Source organism: Procambarus clarkii, chromosome 40 (genome assembly GCF_040958095.1).
Source record: "Procambarus clarkii isolate CNS0578487 chromosome 40, FALCON_Pclarkii_2.0, whole genome shotgun sequence".
Classification (NCBI taxonomy): Eukaryota; Metazoa; Arthropoda; class Malacostraca; order Decapoda; family Cambaridae; genus Procambarus; species Procambarus clarkii.
In genome coordinates, this window is record NC_091189.1 from 4,152,402 (window position 1) to 4,167,392 (window position 14,991).

General features: G+C 49.6%; 1 protein-coding gene across 10 annotated transcripts in view; it reads left to right on the forward strand.

The window, feature by feature from the left end:
• Positions 1-14,991, forward strand: part of CRMP (Collapsin Response Mediator Protein) — a 155,552-nt gene that overhangs the window by 92,766 nt on the left and 47,795 nt on the right. For 2 of the 10 annotated variants that reach the window (XM_045741672.2, XM_069338623.1), the window contains exon 1: positions 13,834-14,051. The exons of the other annotated variants lie outside the window; for them this stretch is intronic. In XM_045741672.2, the coding sequence (XP_045597628.2) occupies positions 14,010-14,051 (42 nt within the window). In that variant the 5' untranslated portion in view covers positions 13,834-14,009. Of the gene's footprint in view, positions 1-13,833; positions 14,052-14,991 lie in introns of those variants that run through there. 10 annotated transcript variants of the gene reach the window in all.

Sequence of the window (14,991 nt, forward strand, 5' to 3'; positions counted from 1 at the left end):
TGGTGTCTATAATTCTGGGGAAGAAGGGAGGTTTTTTTTTAATTTACACAAAGATTCATGTTTTTTTTGTAGATTTTTATTTGTCTTTTGTATTTTTAATCTCTTATTATTTATATTTTGTTATCGTGTGATAATGGGGCGATCATTATTTTGTTGTTATGATATCAGTCATTTTTAACCAATTAATCTATTTGATTGGATGTTGGTTACTTTATAATCAAAGTCATTTTGACCACCAAGCCTTCGCTAACGTAATGCAGAATGAACATACATTCTCTAGGAAAGTGTAGAGAGAAGGATGATGGCTAATCCCGGACATAATGGGGATTTGTGATGTCCCATATGGAGAGATTTAAAACGTTTAATATACATTCTCAAGACGGATGAACAGTAATGATGTCATCATTCAAGTATGCTAATGATGATGAGTAGAAGGGTATAATGAGCATACACAGAGGCTGCTATATGTCCACAGAGGCTGCTATATGCCCCAACACCCAATAAAATACGGAACGATGGATGCAAGTTAAGTAAAGTTAGGTTTAGATAATATGTAGGTAAATACGAGTTTGAAAATTGTGTTGTTAATCTATGGAACACATTGCCAGGTAACGTACGCTGGGTAGCGGGAGTGTTTCAAGCGAAGGTTAGACATGTATGACTGGGTTTGATTGGGTATAAATAGGGACTATCTCCCCATGGGTCAATAGGCAACCCGCAGTATTCTCTATTCTTGTGTTGACCATCGTTTTACAACCATACTACTAGTTGACTCCCTCGGGTATATCCTCCCTCCCCCATCTCGCCTTTTACTTCTCTCTTCCCTCCAACTTGTCTCTATACTTCCCTCTCTCCTACCCTTTATCTTCTCCTCTCCCGCGCATCTCTCCTTATCTTGGCTCCTCTCCTCCATCTCTGTCCCCATGCCAAACTATCCCGCAATGCTCCACCCCTCCCCCATGCTTGCTAGCCACGCCCACCTCGGTCTAGACACACGCCACGCCCCCACCACCCAGACAGACCACGCCTATACTGTGCTATTGATTGGTGTGGAACGTGGAAGAGAGTGGTGTAGGGGCGGCGGAGGACGCGGCGGGATGAGGGGATGAAGAGAGGGCAAGGCCACTCGCAGATTGGTGAAGGGGTAAAGAGAAGGGAGAAAGGAAGGGCCAAGTGGGCCGAGGGGAGACGGAGGATGACCCTGAGGGGAAGACGAGTGAGGCAAGTGACTGGGTGTAGGTGTCTGGGTATAGTTAGGAGTAGCTTCCGCCGCCCCACCAACACCCTTCGTCGTAGTGGCGTGTAGCTACCACCTCTTATTAAGTCGTTCCAAGTCGTCGTGTTTCAGCTACATTGATTATTAACTATCACGTTCCTTCGTGTCGGTCGACGTGTGTCGCTATCCTTGTCGTCCGTCGAGGCTCCCCGTCAGTACTGTCCGGTCCTTACGTCTACGTACCAATGATAAATGGCGGGTCATTAACGACCTCTCCCCGGGACCTTCCTCTTATATCCTAAAATATATAAAATGGGAAGACTTGCTGTGCCTGGGTGCGTATCGACCACACGGCGCTCAACCAACACTCGCGGAAAGGGAAGACTGCCAATTATATATTGTCCAGATAACATTGTTCCGCTTATTGTGTTACAGCCACTAGTCCAATATCCTGAACGTCAGGATGGCAGGAAGATGTTCTTCCCAAGTGGCTCTTTGTACCAAAATGTTGCAGAATGCGCTGCGAATCCAACTCCTTTAATATAAATGATTTTAGTTCTGCTCCCGTGTCGTGAGCGGTATATTAGGGACTCTGGGATCCCGTGTGGCTGGCGCGGTGATGTGTAGGAACCTTGGGATCACTTGTGACTGGCATTATTGATATAATTCCCGCTTTTATTATATGCTATATTTCTGCTCACAATCGCGTTTTTAATCGACTTTTTTTGTTTTATCTTGTCCTTGTCGATGTGGAACTCGCCCGGGGGGGGGGGGGGGGGGGATGGAAGGTTTAGTGCCCAGTGATGACCCCGAGGCCCCCCCCCCTGACACCGTCCACACTGCGGGCTCACCATAGCCCGTGCTACTTGGAACTTTTTGTTCCAAGTAGCGAATCTTAAACAACAAAACGTCCACACTATAGTGTCGGGTGTATACGTATATATAGTGCCTTTGGCGAGATTTGATGTTTACCTTTTTATGCTGATGTTTGTTGTCAAGACGATGTTGATAGGTTTGTGTAGCACGGGGGTCTACGTCTCGGCTTCAATCTCCGGGAAGGACAGAAACAGTTGGGCACGTTTCCTTTCACTTGATGCGTCTTTTTCGCCTAACAGTGAAATAGGTATCCCGGAGTTAGAGAACTGTGGTGGGTTGTATCCTGGGGCAGGTCAGTAGTTCCTCCCTGGCAAGGCAGGGAGGAACGCGATAACCTTTTAAGCAAAGCTTCCTGTCTCCGATAACGGAAATTATTGTGATATACAGCTTGGTGTTTACAGGGTGCTGCTTCAGTTGTTATAGCAGATATTTTCATTATAGGATATAGCGTCTCATCCGGAAATATAGCAACTTTACACGTGCAGTGTTGCCACACTTCTCAGCCATACTAATGCCGGTTATTTTCACCTTGCCTTGAGTACAGAGGCTTGGTGCCGGCGTGGCAGGTGGCGGGTAGGTGGCGCACCTCACCTTTAACAGTACTCTATGTGAGTACAAGCCTTTACCTCCTCCTCCTCCTCCTCCTCCACCCAGACCCTACCCGCCCCCCCACACACACACACGCCCTCTCACGCCAGACTCTCTCTCACACACACACACACCTACCTCCCTCACTTATTATTATTATGAACCCTAGTCTTAGGACTGTCATATGACGTGCTTAGTGAAACTGCAAGCAAGAGCTGTTATCCTACCTCAGCTCATGAAGCCTGCTCCTAGAAACTCGATTATTTTATGAAAATGTACTTTGAAACTATCATTTAGAGAACTATCATATACGGGTCCTGCTGAAATTGCAAGCAGGAGCTGTAATCCTGCCTCAGCTAAGTTATAATCCTACTTATTTTAGAGCCCCATTTATTTTACGAATCTGTTATTAACAACATTAGGTAACACTCATATGAGGAACAGGATGAGCCTGCAACCAACTGGTAGTCCACGAAGTTGGGCCAGGTACGGAACTTTGAAGATGTTGGCCTTGTACATAACAGTAAGACCACCAACGTCCCGACTGTGTTGCAGACTCTGATGTTCAGACCGTTTCTACCAGATCTCTCTCTCATCTCTTTCTCTATTTCTCTTTCTTTTTTTCTCTCTCTCATTCCCTCCCCCATTTCATGCCCAACCACTTGAGCTGGACGGAAAAGCGACGAATCACGCTTCATGCAGGTTTGAGTTTAATCCTCGACCGGCAGTGGTTGGGCACCAAATCCTTATCCTGACCCCTTCCAAATGCTATATAGTCGTAATGGCTTGGCGCTTTCTCGCGATAATTCCCGCACTCACTTCCCCATTCCAGTGGTGCGTATCTTCCCCTGCTGTGGTCTCCCCCCCCTCCCAAGAGCCGTGGGTGGTGCACCATCAGGGACGCCCCCCCCCCCCCCTCACTCTACCTTACTCCAGGGAAACACTCTGGCAGTATCCAGGGCCCCTGTGGCTGCTGCATTCTCATTACTGCTCTTGTCTTTATTGTTCCCTCACGCGCCTGCTGCTTTGTTTCGTGTCGCCTCTCTTCAGTACCACTCGTTCTTCTGTTCTTGTGGTTCTTGACGGTGTCGATTGTTATGCTTCACTGGGGTCTTGGTACTGCATTGTCTTCCATCGTTTGATGTGGACTCTCCGAGGTGTGACTTGTTCTTCGTTACCTAGCTGGCCGCCTCTATCGCCTGCTACACTTACTCTGTAGTCCGGCACGCTTAAAGCGCCTTCCACCACTATATTCCCCATCTGCCTTACTGCTGCTCTCGTGTCGACCCGTTATTGTCCGCGTTCTCCTGTTCACCTCTCGCTCTCGGGGACGTCTTGACGCGTCGAGTGTCCTGACTCGACGTGTTGCGTCTCATGCATCATTCTTCCCGGGGTGTTCTTAAGGCTTCTCATTGTATATTAACATTTATATTATTACAGAATTTATACAAATTTCTCTTCTGGTAATTTTACATTTTCTTGTTCGTCATACTTCCCAAAATTATTATTGTTCGTTACTTCGTGCGCCTGCCGTTGTGTTGATGATGTGTGGAGCGGAGGCTGCCCGCCTCCACGATTCATCAACCAGTTACGCCCCCTGTAAACCTTGCCTTAATCAGGGCGGCTTCGTTTACACTTATTTAACAGTTTATGAGCTCTGAAACTTCAAACAGGAGGTTACTATTGTTATAATAGGTGGTCGCCTGACGCCCTCCCTCTGGTCGCCTGGCGCCCTGCCTCTGGTCGCCCGGCGCCCTGCCTCTGGTCGCCCGGCGCCCTGCCTCTGGTCGCCCGGCGCCCTGCCTCTGGTCGCCCGGCGCCCTGCCTCTGGTCGCCCGGCGCCCTGCCTCTGGTCGCCTGGCGCCCTGCCTCTGGCTTAGTAATGTTTTATCGTTGTTTCCGCCGCAGCTGTCCAGGCCAGCGACGGCCTGGTCTTGAGCGGTCAGTAGCATCTAAAACCGGCACCTGTCTGAACACTGTAACGTCATATGACGTCACAACTCTTCCACACTGTTAGGACAGGTTAAGTTAATTAAATAAGAGTGGCTGTGACGTAGAAGGGCTGCATACTTTTCTCAGGTCTTGGATCCGTTTTCTTCGTGATACGTTCAGCTTGCATGAAGGTTCTCTTAGACCCTACTCGATTGAGCACAGGAAACCGTGCTCACAGGATCGTGTTCGTTGGCAAGTGTGGGCTCAAAGGGAGGTGGGTGTTGGTTTAGTGGTGTCTGTGTGTGGGGGGGGGGGGTTGTTGCTCCCTATCCTATGTGCGCACTTCCATGGACCCAACCCGCGCCTCCATGGACCCAACCCGCCCTCAGACCAAGTCCATTCCATCCAGCGGTCGATCCCCAGAGACACATTCCTCAATTTTAACATGCTGTTCATTCAGTCAACATTCACGTCATCAGTTGAGACGTTTGGTTTTGTGTAAACAGTTTTCATTTATAAATAGGGAGTTAGGCGGGTACATGGAATGGCCTTTGAGGACGGGCTGATGGACGAGGAGTCATCGTAGCGGGCCTGGATCTGAGGCCAGTGAGTAGTGGGCCACAGCACATTATAACAATACATTAAATGAGTTTCGTGGACATGCAGCATACACGAATCGTAGATCATTCGTGTTGGTATAACTAACTGCGATGTGTAACGCTCACACTAACCTTAAAGCCGTCGGGTTGAAGAGGTGCGGTGTGCGGTGGGGCAGGCTGGACGGCAGGCTGGACGGCAGGCTGGACGGCAGGCTGGGCGGCAGGCTGGGCGGCAGGCTGGACGGCAGGCTGGGCGGCAGGCTGGACGGCAGGCTGGACGGCAGGCTGGACGGCAGGCTGGACGGCAGGCTGGACGAGCAGGGCGGGGATTGTGTTGTGGTGCGGGAAGCCTCGTCACGCCCGCCATCATCTTGTGGTCAGTGTGGGGGAGTCTTCCTCACACCGTCCTGGTGCCGGCAGGATACAGGGAGAGGCGTAGCTCTACACCGCTACACCGTAATGGGTGTTTGGTATTTTTCCATGTTTAGCTTTGTATTGGTGTGGTGTCATGAGGCCTGCTGCTTGGCTACCTCTGGCCGTCACCATGTAGGGACGGGGCCGTGAGGTACATTACCGTCCTGTTGTGGGTCGTCTCTTGCGCGTCGCTTTGCAATGCTGGATGTTTGCTTGATAATTATGATTGTCAGTGGAATGATGGTTCTTGAGAGCGGGAAGTCGTCGCGCTCTACCAGTTCAACACGTGAAGCAGTGGCCAGAGTGAGGGACCACTCACTGGGTGTAAGAGTAGACCCCTTGTTTGGGAGCTCCCTGGGAGCCAACGGAGCTCCCTGGGAGCCAACGAAGCTCCCTGGGAGCCAACGAAGCTCCCTGGGAGCCAACGAAGCTCCCTGGGAGCCAACGAAGCTCCCTGGGAGCCAACGGGGGGCAAGGAGCCAGCTTCGGTCACTCCCTACCCGTCGTCAGTACTCTCTAACATTGGTAGTGTCGGCTTGTGGTGTTGTTTCTGCTGATGCTCTGTTGCTGTTAGTAATGCTTCTCATCCGGTTCATATTGCCACGTGTGGACTCGCTGAAACACCCGTGTGTTTCCTCACGATCACTGGCTGGTGTTGTGCGAGTAGTGTTGCTACTCCGCATGTTGTTGCTTTAAGATTCAACTACTGGGAACAAAAAGTTCCAAGCAGCACGGGCTATGGTGAGCCCGTCGTCCCCGACTACTTTATAGCTCAACCGATTCATAAAAAGTACACGTAGTTATTAAACAAAAATAATAAATTATACATTAAAATATTACTTGTCGAATTCAAGCTCGTCCTCTGCACAATAAGTCACATTAGAAAAAAATAAAACAATGCTAATGACAATATATATTGCTTAATTACAACAGTAATAATAATAGCAGTAGAAACCGTGTCCATTTATCAGTGGCAGAGCGCATCATTGTGGTATTCATTCTCTAGATTTACTACTCCGTAATAAACGGCAACTGTTTTACAGAGCCAGTAACGTATGAACCCAAACAGCCCACCTAGCCTTCAGAGGACGGTGCGTAGAAAACATCAATGTCACGGTGCTTTAATTTTTAACCAATACATCGCTTTTAACATTGTACCTTGAAGGCAGTGAGGCGAGGCAGGCATAAACGGCGGGATTGACAGGTTGAGTGTGATAAAGGGTGCAGTCACGCCGAGGACAGTGTGGGTATATAGTGGGCCTCGCTGCTCGGTATACAGGTTTATTGCCCTATAATACCGACTCACAGGTGCCTCGTGCGGGTACGCTGTGGTGGTGCAAGTGGTGGTGATGTGTAGGGTGGTGGTGTAGCCAGTGTAGGGTGCTGGTGTAGCCAGTGTAGGGTGCTGGTGTAGCCAGTGTAGGGTGGTGGTGTAGCCAGTGTAGGGTGGTGGTGTAGCTAGTGTAGGGTGGTGGTGTAGCCAGTGTAGGGTGGTGGTGTAGCCAGTGTAGGGTGGTGGTGTAGGGGTGTGGAGGGGAGGCTACACGCAGCCCACTCCGCAACACACTGTGAGGCTGCCTAAATAATCATGCTGAACAGTTTCCTCTGTGTTAAATTTAATTAAATTTGGACTCTTTCTCATTAACATTTAGACACGCGCTCTTGTGCTTGTAATGGCTTTAATAGTGTTTTTGTTTTACACATTATATTTGTGCAGCTGTCGAGCCTGTAATTTGTGACCCCCCACAGCGAGACACGGTCGTTCAACACTTGACCTGAACGACTAGTTTGGGTAGTTTCTTACGGTCGTTAATTGTAACTTTTCTAATCATTACTGTCAGGCCGCTCGGCTCCTTGTTGTCGTGTCACTCCCCGGGGTAATACAGTGCTGTACTCTGTGCCAGTTAAACACAGGTGGGAAGTCATGTGTCGCTTAAATTGATAAATGGCCCTTGTCCTACACCTGGTCGTTTGAGTGACAGGGCTACTGAAGGTCCCAGGGGGTCCAGCATTCGTCGAGCATTTACGTGTCTACTTACGAAACCTGTGCATCTTTCCTCGTTCAAGGCGGCTTTGTTTACGTTTATTAAACGGCGAGCTCCGAAAGTGCTGCTATACGTGGTCCATGGAAGAGTTATGAAGGTTCGAGTTAAGAGTTTACGAGTTACGAGGCTCGTAAACCGCTTAATAAATGCAAAGTAAGGTGCCATGATCGAGGCCAAGTAACGAGGTTTGGTAAGCGCGCACGCACACACACGCACGTACACGCACGCACGCAAGCACTCACGCATGTACACGCACGCACGCAAGCACTCACGCACTCATCCACACTCTCACTCATCCGCTCTCTCATTCTCACGCACTCCCCCTCCCTCCCTCCAACACCCAGCCAACACCCTACACTTAAGGGCAGCCACTTGGTACTGTGACAGCCTGAGTCAACGATCCATGGTTTGTTTGGCGGCCACTCATAATAGTCATCATCAGCCACTAATTGCCCCACACCCGGTAATTACTCGCTTGTAATTAGCAAGCCGTCACTTGGCGTCACACCCTGAACTACCCATTTGTGGTGGGAATTAATTGACCCCCCATCTCTCTTGGCATTGTATCACGTGCGTGCGCTTATACGTGCTCGTGTACGCGCTTATACGTGCACGCGAGAACGTGTGCTTGCCTGTGTGTGCAGGCGGCGAGCTCCAGCTCTCGAGCCCCATTTAGGCAAGATCAGCATATCTTGTCCATGTTGTGAATATTCGCATATTCATAAGCGTATTATACATGATAATTAACGCCTGTGAATGTAAGCGAGGTTAGTATACTTAATATTTCCCCGTGCTCGTGGGTTACCGTTAATATACTGTATGGGGTATACTAAGGGCGTGTTGACGTTAATATACTGCATGGGGTATACTGAGAGCGTGTTAACGTTAATATACTGTATGGAGTATACTGAGGGCGTGTTGACATTAATACACTGTGTGTGTACGAAGGGGAGGTTTAGGGGCATCGAACTGGAGGGCAGAACTATGAGAAGTATTTGCTGACTTGCCTTATAAAAGTATTGTGGTAGATTTATGATGTTGATTACTGTTGAAGCTTTCTTTGTGTGTGCGGGCCGGCGTGTAGGGGCGGTGGCCAGGGTGGTGGAGCCCTGGTAAACTAGAGAGATGTGACAAGGTGTTGGTGTGTGCGGGCCGGCGTGTAGGGGCGGTGGCCAGGGTGGTGGAGCCCTGGTAAACTAGAGAGATGTGACAAGGTGTTGGTGTGTGCGGGCCGGCGTGTAGGGGCGGTGGCCAGGGTGGTGGAGCCCTGGTAAACTAGAGAGATGTGACAAGGTGTTGGTGTGTGCGGGCCGGCGTGTAGGGGCGGTGGCCAGGGTGGTGGAGCCCTGGTAAACTAGAGAGATGTGACAAGGTGTTGGTGTGTGCGGGCCGGCGTGTAGGGGCGGTGGCCAGGGTGGTGGAGCCCTGGTAAACTAGAGAGATGTGACAAGGTGTTGGTGTGTGCGGGCCGGCGTGTAGGGGCGGTGGCCAGGGTGGTGGAGCCCTGGTAAACTAGAGAGATGTGACAAGGTGTTGGTGTGTGCGGGCCGGCGTGTAGGGGCGGTGGCCAGGGTGGTGGAGCCCTGGTAAACTAGAGAGATGTGACAAGGTGTTGGTGTGTGCGGGCCGGCGTGTAGGGGCGGTGGCCAGGGTGGTGGAGCCCTGGTAAACTAGAGAGATGTGACAAGGTGTTGGTGTGTGCGGGCCGGCGTGTAGGGGCGGTGGCCAGGGTGGTGGAGCCCTGGTAAACTAGAGAGATGTGACAAGGTGTTGGTGTGTGCGGGCCGGCGTGTAGGGGCGGTGGCCAGGGTGGTGGAGCCCTGGTAAACTAGAGAGATGTGACAAGGTGTTGGTGTGTGCGGGCCGGCGTGTAGGGGCGGTGGCCAGGGTGGTGGAGCCCTGGTAAACTAGAGAGATGTGACAAGGTGTTGGTGTGTGCGGGCCGGCGTGTAGGGGCGGTGGCCAGGGTGGTGGAGCCCTGGTAAACTAGAGAGATGTGACAAGGTGTTGGTGTGTGCGGGCCGGCGTGTAGGGGCGGTGGCCAGGGTGGTGGAGCCCTGGTAAACTAGAGAGATGTGACAAGGTGTTGGTGTGTGCGGGCCGGCGTGTAGGGGCGGTGGCCAGGGTGGTGGAGCCCTGGTAAACTAGAGAGATGTGACAAGGTGTTGGTGTGTGCGGGCCGGCGTGTAGGGGCGGTGGCCAGGGTGGTGGAGCCCTGGTAAACTAGAGAGATGTGACAAGGTGTTGGTGTGTGCGGGCCGGCGTGTAGGGGCGGTGGCCAGGGTGGTGGAGCCCTGGTAAACTAGAGAGATGTGACAAAGTGTTGGTGTGTGCGGGCCGGCGTGTAGGGGCGGTGGCCAGGGTGGTGGAGCCCTGGTAAACTAGAGAGATGTGACAAAGTGTTGGTGTGTGCGGGCCGGCGTGTAGGGGCGGTGGCCAGGGTGGTGGAGCCCTGGTAAACTAGAGAGATGTGACAAAGTGTTGGTGTGTGCGGGCCGGCGTGTAGGGGCGGTGGCCAGGGTGGTGGAGCCCTGGTAAACTAGAGAGATGTGACAAGGTGTTGGTGTGTGCGGGCCGGCGTGTAGGGGCGGTGGCCAGGGTGGTGGAGCCCTGGTAAACTAGAGAGATGTGACAAGGTGTTGGTGTGTGGGGGCCGGCGTGTAGGGGCGGTGGCCAGGGTGGTGGAGCCCTGGTAAACTAGAGAGATGTGACAAGGTGTTGGTGTGTGCGGGCCGGCGTGTAGGGGCGGTGGCCAGGGTGGTGGAGCCCTGGTAAACTAGAGAGATGTGACAAGGTGTTGGTGTGTGGGGTTGTCTTGGCACCTCAGGGCCTGACGGAATGTACAGCATCTCAGTATTACAGAGCTTCCGGAATTATACCAATAAGCAATTTTCCCAACATTGTTTTTCTCTTGCAGCTCAATTTTTTTCCCGGTAGGAAACTAATTTTGGGGGATGGGACTAATGGTACTAAGATGGGACTAATGGGACTAAGATGGGACTAATTTTGGGGGGACCAAGATGGGAGCTGTGCACGTGCTGCTGTTCTTGAATTACCAGGGAGCTTGTTGCTGAGGCCAGGACTGTGCAAGCTCAGCTCAACCTAAGGAACCTATTGGGAAGTTGTTCTGTTCCCAGTGAGCTGCTGTGCCTGTGAGCTGCTGTGCCTGTGAGCTGCTGTGCCTGTGAGCTGCTGTGCTTGTGAGCTGCTGTGCCTGTGAGCTGCTGTGCTTGTGAGTTAGCTGTTCTGGTGCGCGCCTGTGCCTGTGAGCACCTGTGGTGTTGGTAATGAGTGCTGTGACATACACAGTAGAGGATGGTCCAGTGGTATATACTCTCTTCTCTGGACCAAGGGTCCGCACATGCACGCTCCCAGAAACACAACCCCTGAAATAAATAAAAAATATATAAACCATTTTCACTGGGTTTGCTAGTGTATATATATATATATATATATATATATATATATATATATATATATATATATATATATATATATATATATATATATATATATATATATATATATATATATGCGGAAAATCCACAGAGAAATATGAAAGGAGGTGAACGTTTCGGCTTTGTTAAAGCCTTTGTTAGGCTTTAACAAAGCCGAAACGTTCACCTCCTTTCATATTTCTCTGTGGATTTTCCGCATAAAATGATCAGTGTTTTGTGATCGTCAATTGCATATATATATATATAAGACTTTACCTTAAGCGATGGCTAATGCATATGCAAAATATTTTTGTTCATTATGTAAATGTTGACATTTACAAACATACATTTTTCAATTTTATATTCTTGTAAATGTTCAGTTTTTCTCTTCCATACCATTCATGAAGGACATAGTTGAAACTGGGGAACTCGTACCCGTAGAGTTAAACACACAGTCTTAAATACCGTAGCCAAGTCTGATGATGGGTACAAGGCGAGCAACTGGCTCTGAAATGTGTGTTCCTTCTTCTAACTAATTAATTTTGTATCATGAAGCTAAAGAAAAGCAATTTGAGTGGTAGAAGGCAATATAGAGGTGGAAGGCTCCCTCGTGTGCTTGGAGGAAGAGGCTGGTGCTGGAGGATGAGTGGTAGAGGTCGTGTGCGTTGGTGAGTGTGAGGAAGCGGAAAGATAAGCCAATAGTGATCCCTCCCCTTTAAGGGAGTAGCACGTGACTGGCATACATGGAGGAGGAGGAGACGCAGCCAGGGGCGAGGTGCAGGCCAGGCCAGCACCGGGCCAGGGGCCAGGTGCAAGAATTACAACAGAGTACGATAGTACTTGTAATGAATAACGCAGAATGATAGCACGCATGCGCGCACAACAAGGCTACTGATGAGTGCCAGTTATGGCTGTAGGTAAGGAAGAAGTGTCACGCTCAACAGTTGTAGATCACAGTATCGAAGTGAAGTGTGAGAGGCAGAGGGCGTTGGTCGGCGAAGTGTAGTACTGCAAGTGTGGGCGGGAGTGTGGCGGCGGGTGTGACCTGCCTGACGCAGGGGGCTGGGTGCCGGGCAGGTTACACGGGTTCAGGGGAGAGGCGAGCACCACACTGGTGAGGGAGCGCCACTGTTGGGTAAAGCCAGGCATAAACAGAGACGAGTGAGGTCTGCGGGAGGGAAGAAGCTGGACATGTCGGATGAGTGAGACAAACTCCTTGAGTATGAGGATAACGCCTGGTGCTGGGGCCAGGAAGGAACCCAGTAAAAGAAGTCACGAAAATTGGTGGACTCTGGAAACTGGAAAATTATCCGTGGGACAGGAAAATTACAGTGCCGGTAACTGGAAAGTTACACAAAGAAAGGGGAAACTGGATATGGGAAAAAAGTCAGAGAATCTGAAAATAGTAATGCTGGAAACTGGTAAATATAGAGAAGAGGGTTTAGAGGAAGACGTTCCCGACTCCCGCAGGTACTGGACTACTCTAGTACGGTCATGGCCGCTCTAGAGGACAAGCAACATACCGACGTAATAGTCAGACCTCGCTATAAAGCCTTCAACAAATAAGACCATACTGGGATAGTGTACGTCCGTTTGGGCTTGGTTAAAGAGCTTGATTATCCTTAAATCTAGTTTTCCGGTCATTTCATTCATGATATACATTATATAATCACTTAATCTCTATGCCCACTCAGGATTCGAACCCAGGCCGCCAAGGCCCCATCAACAGCGCTGGTACTGACCACTGCACCAGCAATCTATCGTAAACGATCGCTGGTTATATCCCTATCTCATAGGGATATAACCTTGGGTTGTGAAGCTTTGAAAGTAGTAAATTGTTTAATAAACAAAGCTGCCATGATTAAAGAAAGATGAACAGATTTCACGAGTTGTTACGTAAATGGCTGATGAATGCCTGTGCGGCCTGTGCCACAGGTTCAGACCCGAGCAGCACAGGCACTCATCCCCAGAACCACCAAGATAGGAAAGGTGATGGACAGAGGCTATTTTCCCAAGTTATTTTCCAAAGAAACTGGAAAATAACAGAGAATAAGTTTGTATAGATATGTTCTGAAGGTTGTTGTGTGTGTGTGGTTGTACTCAAGACGGCGGGGTTGTGGCGGACGGGTACTAATAGTTGAAAGAACATATATAAGATTTATTAAAAGCAGTGTGATAAAACTAGAAGATGGAAGGATAGTAATTAGTGTGAGTGAATGGTAGCGAGTAAATGATTGGATACAAACTTAATTTTAAAAATATATATATATTCTTGTCGTACCTTTTTGTTTGGAACGACAATCATGGTTTTGAAATGTTTCCCTTTTTATCGTAATTGGAAAAATTCAGAGATTAAAGGCCAAATTAATAATGTCCTTAATTAAAAGCAAATAAACAAAGTTTATGTAGTCACTAATTTGTTCGTGTATATATATAATTAATATTTGTAATTTAATACATTTTTCCTGGCCCGTAATCAGTATTTTTTTTTAGTTTGTGAAGAATCGTTTTCTACAGTGGGTGAAGTTACCCTTGAAGTTCTATGCGGATATTATATCATCACAGCATCGTTGTGCCAGAATTGATGACGTCACTTAATGTAGTAGGGGGCGGAGCCACGTGACGTCACAAGAAAAGGGGCGGAGCTCAGGAGGAAGCAACGCTCGGTAAGGGGCTCCACCAAAACACGAGAGCCCGAAGTGGGAGTGTGTTCGTTCGTCGCAGTCTAGTGTACACCGCCACCCTGGGAGCTGGGTGGGCGGTATAGGCGAGCTTTGACCACAAGCGTAGTTCAGCTTGCAGCTTACAGACGAGAACTTTCAACTTGCTCGCGAGAACAGGCGGTACAGTGCCCCCCGACCAAACTTTGTCTCGAGCGCACCGCTGTACCTGATCAAGCATCATGAACGGAAATCATGTCAAGAAAATTCCCATTCATCTACAGGTAAGTTGGGACCTGTATTGATGATGATCAAATTAATACAGTGGTGTTCACGAATGGATCTAATGGAGTTTTACAGATCGGAAACTTGAGATAAATCTGTTCTTCAAGCGTATTGTAAAGTCGGTGCGTCATTGACACGAAGGTATGGTAAAGAAAGCCGTGTTTGGTGAGGAGGATTAACTTAATCCTGAACAGACGTGAGATACTGGAGCTACAGATTGTTTAATCCTCCACTGTTGGCACATTGGATTTCTCATTGGCTGGTGAGGCGTGGGATGCTTGGGGTCAGCTGTCGTGTCAACAGGTACCGTTGATGGATGCTTGGGGTCAGATGTCATGTCAACAGGTACCGTTGATGGGTGCTTGGGGTCAGCTGTCGTGTCAACAGGTACCGTTGGTGGATGCTTGTGGTCAGCTGTCATGTCAACAGGTACCGTTGATGGGTGCTTGGGGTCAGCTGTCGTGTCAACAGGTACCGTTGATGGATGCTTGGGGTCAGCTGTCGTGTCAACAGGTACCGTTGATGGATGCTTGGGGTCAGCTGTCGTGTCAACAGGTACCGTTGATGGATGCTTGGGGTCAGCTGTCGTGTCAACAGGTACCGTTGATGGATGCTTGGGGTCAGCTGTCGTGTCAACAGGTACCGTTGATGGATGCTTGGGGTCAGCTGTCGTGTCAACAGGTACCGTTGATGGATGCTTGGGGTCAGCTGTCGTATCAACAGGTAGCTTATATATAGCAAGCCGCCATGTCCTACCTTGTGGTCACCCTGTGATGGCTCCGAGGATCACCATCCCCGCGGGCCCGGTGACCGACCAGGCCTCCTAGTCAACAGGAACCTCTGATTGCTTACCAGCAGATGTAACTGACAGGTTAAGGTCAGGTACCTATCAATCGAATCCGGATTCTTTGCAGATTCAGGTACCTCTCAGTCGAATCA